The sequence below is a fragment of the Ostrea edulis genome, chromosome 6 (genome assembly GCF_947568905.1).
Source record: "Ostrea edulis chromosome 6, xbOstEdul1.1, whole genome shotgun sequence".
Classification (NCBI taxonomy): Eukaryota; Metazoa; Mollusca; class Bivalvia; order Ostreida; family Ostreidae; genus Ostrea; species Ostrea edulis.
In genome coordinates, this window is record NC_079169.1 from 80,556,384 (window position 1) to 80,572,830 (window position 16,447).

The following is a 16,447-nucleotide window of genomic DNA, read 5'->3' on the forward strand; positions in this document are numbered from 1 at the left end:
GCGCCATGCTAGTTTGCTTTAGATTTAACACAAAGTATTGTTCTATTCATGATAACAGTGGGATAGAACAAATGCCTATCATTACAAGTGTAAATACAGAGTAGGATGATATTCTCATACACTGTTTATTCATCTGATAAACAGCGAGGAAGTAAATTATAATAAGTTTATAAAGAGGAAGGAATTACAAGAAATGCTTGCCATTTCACATTATTTTATTTTTTATACATATTTTAAATATGGATTTTGACATGTTTTCATTTAGTTATACATTACTGGACTTTGTTATGTATAGGTTGTACAATTATTTATTCTTACAGACAAGGGCACTTATCTATGGTTGTTCTGCTTTTGGGATTTGGGGCTGATCCAACTCTTCGCGATGGACAAGGTACATTTTGAAACATTAAATTTAATGATATGTTATTTACTGCCACTGTTAGGAAACTGATGTAGTTGTGCACATCAGTGAAACAGGGACTTTGAATTTCATAGGAGAATTTCATATGCCAGAGTGCCTTGAAAAATTCATATTTCATAATTTGATGCTCAGACAACAAATATTTCAGCTACGAAAGAAATAGATGGAAATGATTTCTATTATTTTACAAAACGTTTTCTCTGATCTGTAGTGGTATATATTAACGTGAAACTGTTTTTGGTATGTGACAGGATTCAGCTGTATTCATTTAGCCAGTCAGTTTGGCCACACAGCCATTGTGGCTTATCTGATCGCTAAGGGTTGTGATGTGGATATGTTGGACAGAAGTGGAATGACTCCTATCATGTACTCAGCCTACCGAGTGTTTGGGTAAGTATAGGATGCGTGTACTCAGCCTACCGAGTGTTTGGGTAGGTACAGGGTGCATGAACTCAGCTTACCGAGTGTTTGGGTAGGTATGTTGTATGCCCTCAAAGGCCCCAGATTGGTTTAAATTTATTATATTCTGTACACGTATTAAAGGGACTGATTCACGATCTCTCTCTCCCCCCCCCCCCCCCCCCCCCCCCCCCCAAAGTTTGTTTTTCACTTTTAATGATCAAAACTTCACTGTCTAATGTGTTTTAGAAAGGTTTCACAAAACATCTACGTTATACATTATCACAGATGCTCATTTCAGAGAGTTTATTATTTGTTTTGTAAACAAAGGTTGCGGTATGTTATTGTTTACAAAGTTTTTCAAAGAAATGGATATTGATCTAAGTTTATTGTATGTATCACATTTCAAGTATTCTTTAGGTAAAAGTTAAATTTGTGACAGCAAAATTAGTATGCTTTGTATTACAAAATAAACATTTCACTGGTTTGTTTTTAAACAAAAAGACTGGAGTCTTTGTTTACATAACACAGAGTTAAGGCTAAAATATTTCATTTATTCTTGCATTCAGAAGGTCAAAAGTTTGGCTGTCAACATTAAATGAGTTATATTTTTAATGTTTAACATAAAAAATGAAAAATATTTTTTTTTAAAAGCGTGAACCAGTTCTATTAATGCTGCGATCCTAGATTATATCATTTTTTGTATTTTATTTGTATGGATGTATGGTATATATACATTGGAAGACACTTTCAGATTATCTAAAAGTAATTTTTTTCTTTGCATTTTAACGAAGACATGTACATAATTACCAGAGTATATTTGAATGAAAGTGTTACAAGTTTTGTTACAGTACTGATCTGAATTGTTTTGTAGCTATGACCCAACTCGACTCCTGATGACCATGGGGGCTGGACTTAATAAACAGGACAAAGTCAATGGGAACACACCTCTTCACTTTGCCTGTCAGACAGGCAACACTTGTGTGGTGAAAATGTTGTTTGAAAAGAATGTTGATCTGGATATTCTGAATGCAAAGGTAACAAATTCACAAGATTCCAGTACAATTTGTATTAACAAAATTTAAATTGACTCTGTGGGTTTTCACATACTATTGGAAATGTCTAACTTTCATACAGGCTAAAAAAATAAGGGGGGGGGGGGGGGCTGCTGGGTAATCTGTGCAGGGAAATGAAATTCAGGATGTTAAGATACATACCAAGAACAAAATTCAGGATGTTAAGATACATACCAAGAACAAAATTCAGGATGTTAAGATACATACCAAGAACAAAATTCAGGGTTTTAAGATGCATACCAAAAACAAAATTCAGGGTTTTAAGATACATACCAAGAATAAAATTCAGGATGTTAAGATACATACCAAGAACAAATTTCAGGATGTTAAGATACATACCAAGAACAAATTTCAGGATGTTAAGATACATACCAAGAACAAAATTCAGGGTGTTAAGATACATACCAAGAACAAATTTCAGGGTGTTAAGATACATACCAAGAACAAAATTCAGGATGTTAAGATACATACCAAGAACAAATTTCAGGATGTTAAGATACATACCAAGAACAAATTTCAGGATGTTAAGATACATACCAAGAACAAATTTCAGGGTGTTAAGATACATACCAAGAACAAAATTCAGGGTTTTAAGATGCATACCAAAAACAAAATTCAGGGTGTTAAGATACATACCAAGAACAAAATTCAGGGTGTTAAGATACATACAAATTACTACTAATAAACTGACAAAATTTCCTGCAATTTCTTTCATAACTTCCTGATGTACAACTGCTTGAGTTTTTTATTCAAATTTTGTTAAAAAAAATATTTGGTTCGAATCTTCCAAGTATGTAAAAAGAAACTGGTGAACAATTGATGTTATTGTTATTATCTCTTCAGTGGTTAGGTAAAGGGTTACTGTGAAACACAGTTATAGTAAACCTTGGGGGTCAGCAAAAAACAATTGGTTTTATCCACTATTGTATTCATTATTTTCCTCTCATAGAGGAATAAATCTCACTTTGTAATAAGCTTGAATTCACTGTAAGCATGTTTATTGTAAAGTATGTTTTACTGCATTTCAAAAGTGTTAAAAACCACTAACTCTTTACAATTTGTAATGCATGAAGGTTTTAAAAATTGGATCTAAAATGGCTTTGAAATGTCATATGCAAAATATAATGAAAACTTGAACAATTGTGGTACTTTATCCACTGTCGGGGGATACTTATGCATCACATTTCTTTATTCAGGGCCAGACTGCCTTGGACACAGCTGCAGAGCACAAAAATGCCAACATAGTGAAGAGAATGAGACAGGAACGAGCAGACAGAGGGCTGGACCAACAAAACTTCTTCACTAAATTCTCCAGGAACAAGGTCAGTGTCATCAAGCATTCATTATCAATTGCTAAAAATTCCTGCAAGGATTTCACTAGGATTTTTCATCATACATTGTATTTTCAAGAAGCACAATTCTACATCTACATGTATATCTATTTGCACCACAGACTAGAATAAAGGGGTGATTAAAAGATCAAGAAAGTTAAATCATATTTTTGATTTAAGTAGTTGTTGTCGGTTCCTTTTTATTTCCGTGCAGGATTACGGGTATTGTACACACTAGTGGCCCCCCTTCCAGGTATCTGGCTAGCTGCACGCATGGCAGATCTCACCTCAGATCTCCATTCTTTCCAGTCTTGAGGGTCGGCAGTAGAGAGCTCCCATTCTCTACGATCTTTCTCCGTCAGCTCTCTCCAAGATAGCATTGGCCGACCAACTCTATGTCCCCCAGGAACTTGTATTTTTAGAGTGCACTTGACTGCACTGCTGGATCTGACAACGTGGCCATACCAGCAGTCTTCTTTCCCTTAAGATGAGGTCGAGGTCATCGATGCCAAGCCGCCCCAGCAATTCAGTTGAACCTACATCTTCAGGCTTGGTGTTACAGATCTTTCTTATCATGGCCCTGTCATTGCGTAGTAGGCGATGAAGATTTGGCTTGGTCAGTGCCCAGGTCTCACTGGCATGGAGCATAGCGCTCCATACTCAGGTGTTATACACTCGACCACGGGTCTTATACGACAGGTGGCGTGATGTCAGGACTGGTAGCAGCTCCCTGAACTTCTTCCAAGCGGTCTTCACACATGTAGTGGTTGCAAGGTCACAGCCACCAGCTGCGGAAAGCATGTCTCCGAGGTAGTAGAAGGAGCCTACAACCTCCAACTTGTCCAGACCAACTTGGATATCACTCTGCGGCCTGCCGTCAAGAGGGCGAGCAGTTCCTCTGCATCTTGAACATCTGAAGTCAGGGTCCACAGACAGGCGCACGAGCCCACTGCATTTCTTGTGCACCCAGTACTTGCAGCCATTGCAGAAAGTACTATTGCTGCCTACACCTGTACGACAGACAGCACATGGGAAGCTGCCCAAGTCCTGAAGTAGGTCAAGACCCGTACCGCAGATCATGATCTTGGTTTTGCTCGCATTCACTCTCAATCCTTTCCATTCCATAGCTTCTTTCCAAGTCAGAATCTTCTTGACACATTCATCCAACGAGTCAGTAATGAGAACCAGGTCATCTGCATACAGATCCTCCCAGGAAACACCGGTGCGTAATTCGCGTGAAAGAGCTTCTAGTATGATGATGAAAAGCAGAGCGCTGAGTACTGACCCCTGATGAACTCCGACCCTCACAGCAAACTCCTCACTGTAGCCATCACCAACGCGAACACAGCTATGAGCATTGGCATACATCCCCTTTCATTCATATACAATATTTTTATTTCATTGGATAAAAAGATTCAAGTGATTGCCAACTACACTTCTACATGTATTTCAGTGACAAAAATATATACCACTACATGGTGAATACAAAGTTTAAAAAGAGAAATAAGAATCCTAAACATGTTTTAGTGGGGGTTTTTTTTCACAGGGCTCATCAATATACGTTTACATACATTAAATCCAAATTTAGCGATCCTGTTTTCATTTCTTCTTTTTTTCTCTCTCTTTTATTGCATGTCATTTTTATGCAGCATCGCTGTAAACAATTTAAACAATTATGATCTTTACAAAATTGAATCAAAGTGGATGTATTTTGAATTCTTGACATGCTTTATATGATTGTTAACTTTGGATGCCTGTCATTTTGTGTTTCAGGATGTAAGGAGAAAAGTGATGTGGTGGTTTCCGTTCTTTGCTGTGTATGCCATTGGAGTCATTCCTGAACTCTCCGTGCCGTGGTACTACAAACTCATCCTTGCCCTGCTGGGTGTGGGGTTCTGGAAGTTTCTTAATGTGTAAGGTTTACAAACTCTTGTCAAATGTTATGTGACTGTGATTGCTATGAAACAGGCTGAAATATTCAAGTAATGTATGAAAGTAGAGCAGTGGGGTTTGAGTGTATGTACTGTTACAGCTGTTGTATGATTTAAATAATTTGATGGGATTGGGCAGCAGGCTTAGCCTCTACAGTTACATGCTGTTGTATGATTTAAATAATTTGATGGGATTGGGCAGCAGGCTTAGCCTCTACAGTTACATGCTGTTGTATGATTTAAATAATTTGATGGGATTGGGCAGCAGGCTAAGCCTCTACAGTTACATGCTGTTTTATGATTTAGATAATTTGATGGGATTGGACAGCAGACTTAAGCTCTACAGTTACACGCTGTTTTATGCTTTTCCAGGTTTTTCTTTGATGAGAGGCTTATGAATGTCGTGCCTGTGTCAGTGTATTTAAGCTCTAAATTAATGATGTACTTCACCTGGTTCGTGTACCTGGTTCCGTGTATCCTTTTCCTCTGTGTTAATCATGATGGCTAGAGGGATCCAATTTTACAAAAGGGGCGAGATCAAAAGTTCAATGTCTGACCAAAAAACTAAATTCACATAGTTTTCACCAAGACACACCCTCCCCCACCCCTTTAAAACTTAAATATGATGAATGTTGAAACTAATCGATTAACAAGTAAAAATATATGATTATAAATAACACTTTCCATACCTTTTCTACTGTTTATTCACAAATGAAAATGTACATTAAAGCTATTAAATGTTCATAGTTTTACATAGAAATATATTGGGAAAATCTTTAAAAATCTTCTTCTCAAGAACCAATGAGCCAGAAGAGCTGAAATTTACATGAAAGCTTCCTGACATAGTGCAGATTCAAGTTTGTTCAAATCATGGCCTCCGGGGATAGGTTGGGGCCACAATAGGGGATCAAAGTTTTAAAATAAAAATATATAGAAAAAATCTTTAAAAATCTTCTTCTCAAGAACCATTGGGCCAAAGAAGCATTTACATGAAAGCTTCCTGACATGGTGCAGATTCAAGTTTGTAAAAATCAGGCCACAATAGGGACAAAGGTTTTACATGCAGATATGGGCCAAGGTGACTCAGGTGAGCGATGTGGCCCATGGTCCTCTTGTTCCACTAAAGTGTAATCAATGTCTGATGAGGATGACAGAAACTTACAAGAGATTTTATCCCCCCCACCCCCACTCCCTCTAACTATTTGAATTTAGATTTTTATCTGACATCTATCTTTTGATCTCGCCCCTAAAATCTCAAATGTTTTAAGATCTTTGAATTATTTACATGTAATGAATAACTTGATGAGTCCTATTTGATATTGCCTGTCTAACTATTTTCATTGCCTGTGATAGCGAATGGGCTGTAATATTTCAATTATAAAGTAAGATTCAACATGGCTATACACTGATGCACTCCTGAACAATGATTAGATGTAGAAATGACGTGGACAAAGGCAGTACTGTTTTGGCTGAATACAATCTTACTGTGTTACAATTTCTACATGGCTTGGAACGTAGACCCAGGCTTTATTAAATCCAACAGAGAACAAAAGTTACAGGTCAGTGAACTGTGTCCATGTATCAGTAAAGGTTCACTTCTCTCCAGTTCAAATGATACACTGTAATTGTACTTACCGCTTCATTCAGGCTTATTGTACCGTGAAAAAATAGGACTGCATTTTTTTCAGTTTTGTGAATGTTTGTTATTTTTGCTTACAGACAATCCTAGATCTAGCTGAGAAACAGACATTGACATTAAATCAGTTCTGCAGCACATGTCTGATTCATCGGCCAATCAGATCAAAGCACTGCTCGGTCTGTGATAAATGTGTAGCCAAATTTGATCATCATTGTCCGTGGACAGACAACTGTATTGGTAGGACATTAGAGAGACTTAAATATATGATGCAGTACACTTTGATAATTTGAAATGTGCAGGAGGTATTCCTGTTGAAGTTTTATCGTTGATTCGTTATGGTTGGTAATTTGTGCACATATTTTCCCTTTAGCGAAGCTTTCAATTTCAAAATAGATGAAAAAGATTTTTAACAGAATCCATATATCTTTTTTTAAATTTAAATATAAAACATAAAAACAGGTGATGATATGACAGGATTTTGTCGTTACAGGCTATGCTAAATTAATTTTTATTTGTTGTTACAAGCTATGATGGTGAATTAATTTTTATTTGTTCCTAAAAAGCAATGACCATAAAGTGGTTTAGATAAATATTTGAAAGAAAAATTTTAGAAAATATTTTTCAAGTCTTTTGGCAGGGAATTATTCACAAAATGTTTTGGAAAAATAAATATAAGGAAAACTTTTGAGATTGACTATATTTCTTTGTAGGTGCCTACAACCACAAATACTTCATTGGTTACCTCATGTTCTTGCTGCTGATGCTGTCATGGTGTGTTCATGGAACTTTCGCTTGTGAGTGATACACAATGTTATGAAGTGAATTTTGAAAATATTGTTATGGTCCATTTTGAAAAATAGTTGGATTCATTCTCTTTTCCCTTTGATAGCTGTAACATTTGATAAGACAAGTAATAAATACTTTGATGAATTTATGATGTTAAACTGCATTCTTTGATCTGATTTGATTCTATATCACAGACTGGAGAGTGAACTGCCCATTTGACATATATGATGATGGCATCACAGGCATTATTTATAAAGTCCTTAAAGCCTCTCCCTGGGTCTTCTGGGTCGGAGCCAATGCTATGGTTCACATTGTGTGGGTGTCTGTCCTGTTGTCTTGTCAGCTGTATCAAGTAAGTTTCTTTTTAAAAGTTCATGCAGATGCACAGGTTCCTCTTTGAAAGCAGAGCACCTTGTTCATGATATCCAGTTCATCAGTAAAATGTCTGAGAATAGATTTTTTTTAAGTCCTGGATTATTCTTGGAACGGAGTGAACTTTACAGTTGAGGCTTGTATAAAATACATGTACTATAAATCACTTATTTTGATTTGTCTTGGGTTGATAAGAAAAAACTCTTGGGTTTTAAGATAATATAGGTCTTGATTTTATGATTGGGAGAGGGGACTTAGCATGATCCTTTCATGAAAAACACAAATTTGTGGTACAATATACAGTACACGACACAAGTTTTATACACCCCACCATGGAAAGACCACGGTGGAAAATCCACGGAGATGCACCATGTCCTCCGTGTTCATGTGCCGCAGGCCAAATAATCATGATAAGGGTGGAATTTTAAGGAAAGAATAAATGTCAATATATTCCCCCCTGATACTTATATTGTTTTTCAGCATTTTGAGCCAATTCCAACGATACCAAACACTATATATTATGTTTTTGAGAAAACCTGGTTTTGAAATTTTTTCTTTTAGTCTTCTTTCTTCATTAAAATATTCTTAAATTCTATGTTTAAATAATGCGTACTTGCAGGCAATTCCTGTTTTGAATGCGAATTAGTATATTCAGTAAATGAAAAAGCATACATGTACAACATGTAATAGGGATATTTAATAATTACGGATGTGCTCTCTCTCTCTCTCTCTCTCTCTCTCTCTCTCTCTCTCTCTGACAAATGCGCTGTTTAACATAATTACTTCCATCATATTGTGTTAATATGCATCTTGACAAATAACTTGATGCAATATAGAAATTAGAGCATTGTCGATGATTAACAAATTGGAATTGATTTATTACATAATTAATAGAAGCAAAAATACAAACCATCGAATGATTTATTTTTAAAATCCCGAGTTAATTACATTTGACCGAGATTTATGTTCAATGTACTTTGATAGAGGTTTTCATTAAAAAAAAAAGTTCATCGGGAGTGTCTGGATAATGCAATGATTTTTGTATAATAAGTATATACCATGCAAATTCCTAGGGTCTTTGTCACAGTATAACTAAATTACTGTTAGCTAGTTTGGGTTTTGACTTCTTATGAAAAGTGTGAAATATATTGGGTCAGCACGATATCAGATCTAGTCTAAGATCACGGGTATCTTGCGCCGACCCAATATATTTCACACTTTCCACAAGAAGCCAAGCACTTCTGTTGATTTCAAATACATGGATTAGTTGACCCCCAATTGTTCTACTGAGGCGAAAACCTCTTCGAATTTACATGTACATGGAATGTACAAGTTACACACAGGTCATTGTTATAGTCATACAACATAGTACTGCCAGGGACCTATATTAGTATATAGGTCCCTGGTACTGCTAACCTGACAAACTTTTTTTATTTTAAATAAGTTATTGAATGACAAAGTATGACCAAACTGCAGATTGAACTTTATAGAGCCCCTCGCTAACAGTTTTCAATGTATCAGAAGGGGTATGTTGCTGGTTAAGTTGTGTAAAATTCTTGACAAGCAATAAGATAACAACAAAAAATGGTGCTTAAATTGTCTGATTACGAAAACCTTAAATTGTGTACATGTGTGGGTGTGGGGTGTGTGTGTGTGTATGTGTAGTAGTCTGAAACTGTCTCAATTCCCCCTTCCGACTTCAATTTCTTAAATCGTGCAGTGGGTAGGTCACTACAAGCTACAAAGCTAAATCCTTAACTTTCAAGCTTTCAAATTACACCCTTTCCGATTCTACGTGCTTGTAATCAATATTTAAGGATGTAAATCCTCGGTGTCAAAACTAGTTCATGAAAAAATGACTTAACGATTATTTGCTTTTATTCATATACGCCATCTTTAATTGCTATATGAAATCATTTTAAAATATAGATGCATAAGATAATGAAAGCAACAGAGAGAGAGAGAGCATTGGTAATCATTGATTATAATATTCAGGAATGTATGCAGATATGGGAAGTTTAATACGTTCAGTATAAATCTTGAAAGTACAATTTCTTTCTGATTAATTTTCCATCTCCTTTCATTCTGATATTTTTAATTTCCCATATTGTTGTCTTTACATGTTAAATCCCCCCCCCCCCCCCCCTCCCGTTCTAAAACGATGTTACGTGCTTAACTCTCTATCTCCCTCTCAGTCAAAAATAAAGTAAATACATGCTATATATACTACAACATCATTGGATTTACTGGATAATTCTTCGATTTCTCCTTCATAATACATGTTAATGCAAGCGGACTATCTAGGCATATTTTTTTTCCATCTTCGCTAGCCAAGATTATTCATCCACAAAGGCACAGTTGACCCAAAACTCATTGCTGGCAGAGATGAGATGAACTTTACCCCTGTATTATGTTATAACTGACCAAAACCTAGTACGTTTGTTTTACAACTTTCATTCAGAAGACGCGCAAGTTTGTGAGTCACTGAATAAACGAGAAAACATCTGCATTTTTATTTCAATCGTTGTCAACTGTATACTTTGTGATATTTCAAGACTACATGTACTCAATTCAATTTATTGGATCTCATCACCATTATGCAATGGTATACAAAAATATAAAGACAAAAAGCTGTTGTAATTATATGCATTTAGTAAATAATACATGCGTGTAATAAAGTATTTATCAAGTTAGAAAAAAAAAAACGTGTTATTATCAATGTGAAGTATGGGCATTCTAGGTAGGGGAGCTCAATTTATTTTCTTAATGAAAGTACGGAGTTTTCTAAAATAAAGGTTTATTTAAAAGTAAAGATATTTTTAATTTTCATTTGTTTAGGTGATAAAAATTTGATTCTTTGCTCACATTGCATCACAGTTGAGTACATAATGAAATTCATCTCCAATGTAAACATGTATATAGCAGACCTTAATCACCTATTCCTAATTACAATGGAAACCTTACGTTAAAAATAAACCACCGCTTATGGTACACATTTCTTTGAGCTGCTATTTATCAAATTGAAATTACTGGCATGTGATTGTCGTTGTTCATGGCCCTTATTTTATTTGGTGAAATTGTGCTGCACGTGCCGTGAAACAATGTACCGACGAGTGGTGGGAATAACACAGGTGTTTATATACAGGATGTCGAGAATTTGGGTGTTTCATAAAAAGGTATGAATGTCTGCAGGGAAGTCTACATATGGATATGTACCGAAAACACCAACGTATCATTAAACAACAATTACAAGAATTGAATGATTTATAGCTAATTTCTAAATAATTAATGGGATGCTGGCCAAGCGAAAAGGTTTTTTGGGTGAATCATTTCGGAAATTATTTCGTCGTTTTATCACACAGAGGTACATGTACATGGTGGCATCGACAGAGGTACAGGTGGCATCTACGGAGATCCTCCGTGGACTTTAATGTCTAGCTCGCGCAGAAAAAATAGGACTTCAAAGGTGCCGACAATTTTAAAGGTCCACCGTGTTTGGGGCAAATTTGTTCCACTGCATTGCGTGGAACACGCATAAAACTCATGTCATGTACTGTATGTTCATACTGAAAAATCCGAGAGGTTAGAGTGAACATTTCTATGTCAGGCAATGTTTGTAAATTCATTTCACTATCAACATTTATTCAGTGATGACTAATGATTAACTGTACTGTACATATGATTAACTGTACTGTATAATGATTAACTGTACTGTACATATGATTAACTGTACTGTACATATGATTAACTGTACTGTACATATGATTAACTGTACAGTACATATGATTAACTGTTACACGTATGTACATATGATTAACTGTACTGTACATATGATTAACTGTACTGTATAATGATTAACTGTTACACGTATGTACATATGATTAACTGTACTGTATAATGATTAACTGTACTGTACATATGATTAACTGTACTGTATAATGATAAACTGTACTGTACATATGATTAACTGTACTGTATAATGATTAACTGTACTGTACATATGATTAACTGTACTGTACATATGATTAACTGTACTGTACATATGATTAACTGTACTGTATAATGATTAACTGTACTGTACATATGATTAACTGTACTGTATAATGATTAACTGTACTGTATAATGATTAACTGTACTGTACAATGATTAACTGTACTGTATAATGATTAACTGTACAGTACATATGATTAACTGTACTGTACATATGATTAACTGTACTGTACATATGATTAACTGTTACACGTATGTACATATGATTAACTGTACTGTACATATGATTAACTGTACTGTATAATGATTAACTGTACTGTACATATGATTAACTGTATTGTACATATGATTAACTGTACTTTATAATGATTAACTATACTGTACATATGATTAACTGTACTGTACAATAAGTATCTGACACTGGTGTATATTTATAGGTAGTGTGGCTGGGCATGACAACCAATGAAAGAATGAATCATGGCAGATACAAGTATTTGTCAGGGAATTTCTCTCAGAACCATGGGCATGGCCATGGCCATGGACATATTCACACCAAGGAAAATGATCAATGTAAACACAAAACCAAAAATCCATTCAAGTAAGTGATACATTGTATCTAGAAGTAGATTGTCTAGATTGTTTTCAGACTGCTTTGTCAGTGAATTGCAGACCTAGGGAGAACTAACAAAGAGGAAGTGGGATTTTTTATGGGAAGAATTTATTTTCTTGGTAACTGAGAGTAAATTACTGGATATTTATTTCTGGTTAGATTATCTTTTTAAAAAGTTTTTATAAGTTTTTAAGTCCTAGGTGTTATGAAAACTGGAATTAGGTTCACATCATGTAAGATTTTACATTTCTCTGTTTTGCAGCCGGGGACCAATCAGGAACCTTATTGACATTCTAGATCTCCAGTTTTGTGGATTATTTCGTCCCAACAGAATTGATTGGATGAATCTGTACTCTCTTCCTGGTCAAACTCCACATCCTCTAGGGAAAATGAATTTTGGTGTATCAAGAGAAAATTATCAGTTTGTTTGATACTATGAATGCAGTAGATTTATTATGTTACTTAAACAAGTTCTTTTTCTCATTTTATATTAGTTTAGATTTTAAAAAATTCTGCTGTTTTTTCTTTTTCTTTTTTCTTTTTGTAGAGATTTAGATATATCAGTACACAAGCATGTTAGTATAAGTTAAGGGGGGTAATTTATTTATTTTCATCCATTGTAATTGTATCATGAATTCGATTCATGTTGTATCAACATAATAAGACATTCAGTAACACACAAAATGCATGCTGAGGTGTGGATGTTCTCTTCTATCAAATTCATAACAATATGAACCGAGAGAAAACCCTTCAAACCAAAAATAATTTCTATGATGCCAACAGTGTTGATGATGATGCTTTAGTTCTGTATTGATATAAAGATGATACATTTACTTTGTGTAAACAAAGTATGGGTATATGCGCTTCTAAGTTCAAGACTCTGTCCAAACTGAAGGATGTTTTTGAAATACCCTGTACATGTTGTACACGAGATGTTTTTGCTATAATCATATTCCTATGTAAATGTTACCACATGTTTGCTGACGGATCAATGCCTCTGTTTGAAGGTCTAGTAGCTGGGATGATTTTACATTTCTGCTGTACATGTGGATTACACAAAGCATTTACTTCTGCCAAATTGTTCTTTTGTTTTTCATGTGTTGTGTGCACCTTCACTAAATCTTATTCATGCTGAGAAATAATTCATTGTCAGGTTCATTCTCAATACACATATACTGTATACAGGAATCTGTGCAGGAGATTCAAAGGATGTCTTGTAATGGGCTTTATTATGCCCTTATATTTAAGAAACATTCAAAGTGTTATTGCAAGCAGCTTATCTTGTTCGGTACATGTATTATGCTTTGCAAATTATGAACATGCATGTACATTGGGAAATTCTTTGTAGTGGCAGTTGGAGAGACAAGACAAATAAGCATTTTTCGTGTGCATTTAAAACAGACTTGAAATTCTTGTATACATGCAGCAACATCCTTAAACGCATCCATAAATTGCAGTTGAATTTGGAATGGTCATGTGATCTGAGTTTCTGTGTGTTTATGTTAAGTGCCTCTGAAACAAAATGTATGAATTAGTTGTTTTATAAAACAAAATGTCTGAATTACATGTAGTTGTTTTAAAAAACAAAATGTCTGAATTAGTTGTTTTAAAAAATGTGTATTACATGTATAGGCAGGTGTTACCTACTCACACCAGTATCAATAGTACATTGTACTTGCTCTGTTGTGAATATTGTCCACTCTAAAGGCTGTGTTGGTGGTTAGATTTTTAACACTTGATCTGTGTTCATTCCAATATACAGGTACTTCATGAAGAATTTTGTAAATACATGTACTTTAAATATTTATCATTTCTGTCAAAACTAGTACTCAATGACCTATTTTTAGTATGTGAAGTACATGGTAAAAACATATGCCAATTTTTGCCAGAGCAAGCGTGAACAATTTTGCATACTTTACAAATACAATGTACAGAAATCCAAGTTGTAGTTGAAAGTCATAGGAGAATACATAATCAAAATTATAGTCGATTAACTATAATTATGTTAATTAGCAATGAAAAGCACTTATATTTTACAAAATATAAGCAAGAGAGAGATAGTAATTTGAAAATGTAACAAAAGCAAACACATATTTACATATACATGGTTTGCTTTTAATCGGTTAATGAATGGTTATGGAAAATATATTTTGTGTTCTCCTTGTTCACCACATTTTGTCACAACTTTAATATTCACAAAACAAGCTTTTTATACTTTTATATTATGTTACTGTTTCTTCTGTGATAAATTTATATCATGATGTAGGATATCCCTGATTTTCATTTTGAATAAATACTGAAGAAAATAAAGTTTCAGTTGTTGGGGAAAGTGAGTATTGAAATAGGCATGTATGGCTTAGACTTACTTGCAGGGTAGTTTTTATGTGCCTAGTTCTTTTAACACTAGTATATATATATATATATATATATATATATATATATATATATATATTATATATATATATACTTCGTTACTAGCTTGAAAATACGGATGTATATTTAATTGCTGTTATAAAATTTAGAAATTCATTTCAAAATTAAGGATTATCTCCCTCACTCATAGCTCTTATCCTTGAACGAATTTGACTCCACTTTTTTAGCACACTGTTTTTGCCTATAATAGCTCTAAAACTTCATTGTTATTTTGGATTTCGGCTGAGCATCACTGAAGAGACATAATTTGTCGAAATGCGCATCTGGTGCATCAAAATTGGCACCGTATAAGTTTTATATATATATATATACACACACATACATATACCAATGTTTTATGCTCTAATTAATGTATTATATTTCTCAACAAAAGCACAGGTCTTTCAACTCTGCGAGTAAAAACTACAAGGAATGTCATGATTATCCTGTATGTTGTTTACTGACCCCTCTTAATATTGTATCTACAAAAGAAACCAAGGATTGTTACAAAATAATACCATGAAAGGTGAAGATAACGAACAGTGATCATTCTCGTAACTCTTATAAGCAATACAAAATAGAGAGTTGGCCAAACACAGACCCGTGGATATACCAGAGGTGGGATCAGGTGCCTAGGAGGAGTAAGCATCCCCTGTCGACCAGTCACAACTGCCGTGAGTCTTTATCCTGATCAGGTAAATGGAGTTACCCGTAGTCAAAATATGTGTGCCAAGAACGGCCTAACACGTCAGACAGCATTTGGTCCAATGATGGGTTGTATTGGCAATCTAGATCGTTATAACGACCATATAATTTGAGAAATGCTGACTTTAAACGAGACTGTTGAACCCCAGCACCATCAACTTGTTTCAGTAGCCTGCTTCGATTTATAAACTGACCATAAGCAGAACAAACTCTTGTGTATCGAATCAGTTGAAAGATATAAACACCATATGCAGGTGATAATGGAATATTGCAATATAGATATGGGAAGTTGACGATGGAGAAGCTGAAATCATCCTGTTTGTCATACAGTTGAGTTGTCGGTTTGCCGTTAATGTCTACTTTCAATAAAATATCTAAGTATGAAGCAGAAGGGGACGACTCTGTGGTGTCTTTTATTTCGAATTCACTGGGATATATCAAATCGACATATGAATGAAATTATTATTGTTGATAGACCATGTAATACAATATATAGGTATATGTATGTATTTTATACTACATGGCTAATAACACTTGCACGTGCTTTATTGTCAATAAAGAATTGAATATAGGGATGTATAAACAGGGTAATGGCGAAGACTAATTGCCGATTAAACAAATTATCCGATGTTTCCATTATTTATGTATATGAATAACAGTTTAGATATTTCTTCCTTGTATGCAATAGAGTCGCTCAGGGGAAGACGGGTCGAACTGAAACGTTTCCACTATGCCCCGAACTTATCTGTTTGAATTGCGAAAAAGTTATGTATC

The 16,447-nt window shown here is 34.7% G+C and overlaps 1 protein-coding gene across 1 annotated transcript in view; it reads left to right on the top strand.

The window, feature by feature from the left end:
• The window catches only part of LOC125645692 (palmitoyltransferase ZDHHC17-like), a 17,656-nt gene extending 2,790 nt beyond the window's left edge, over positions 1-14,866 (top strand). The window contains exons 4-15 of the mRNA XM_048871467.2: positions 321-391; positions 673-811; positions 1,695-1,857; positions 3,093-3,218; positions 5,001-5,140; positions 5,531-5,631; positions 6,590-6,717; positions 6,878-7,034; positions 7,508-7,591; positions 7,778-7,935; positions 12,384-12,544; positions 12,819-14,866. Of these exons, the coding sequence (XP_048727424.2) occupies positions 321-391; positions 673-811; positions 1,695-1,857; positions 3,093-3,218; positions 5,001-5,140; positions 5,531-5,631; positions 6,590-6,717; positions 6,878-7,034; positions 7,508-7,591; positions 7,778-7,935; positions 12,384-12,544; positions 12,819-12,987 (1,597 nt within the window). The 3' untranslated portion in view covers positions 12,988-14,866. The remainder of the gene's footprint in view (positions 1-320; positions 392-672; positions 812-1,694; positions 1,858-3,092; positions 3,219-5,000; positions 5,141-5,530; positions 5,632-6,589; positions 6,718-6,877; positions 7,035-7,507; positions 7,592-7,777; positions 7,936-12,383; positions 12,545-12,818) is intronic.
• The last annotated feature ends 1,581 nt before the right edge of the window (positions 14,867-16,447 follow it).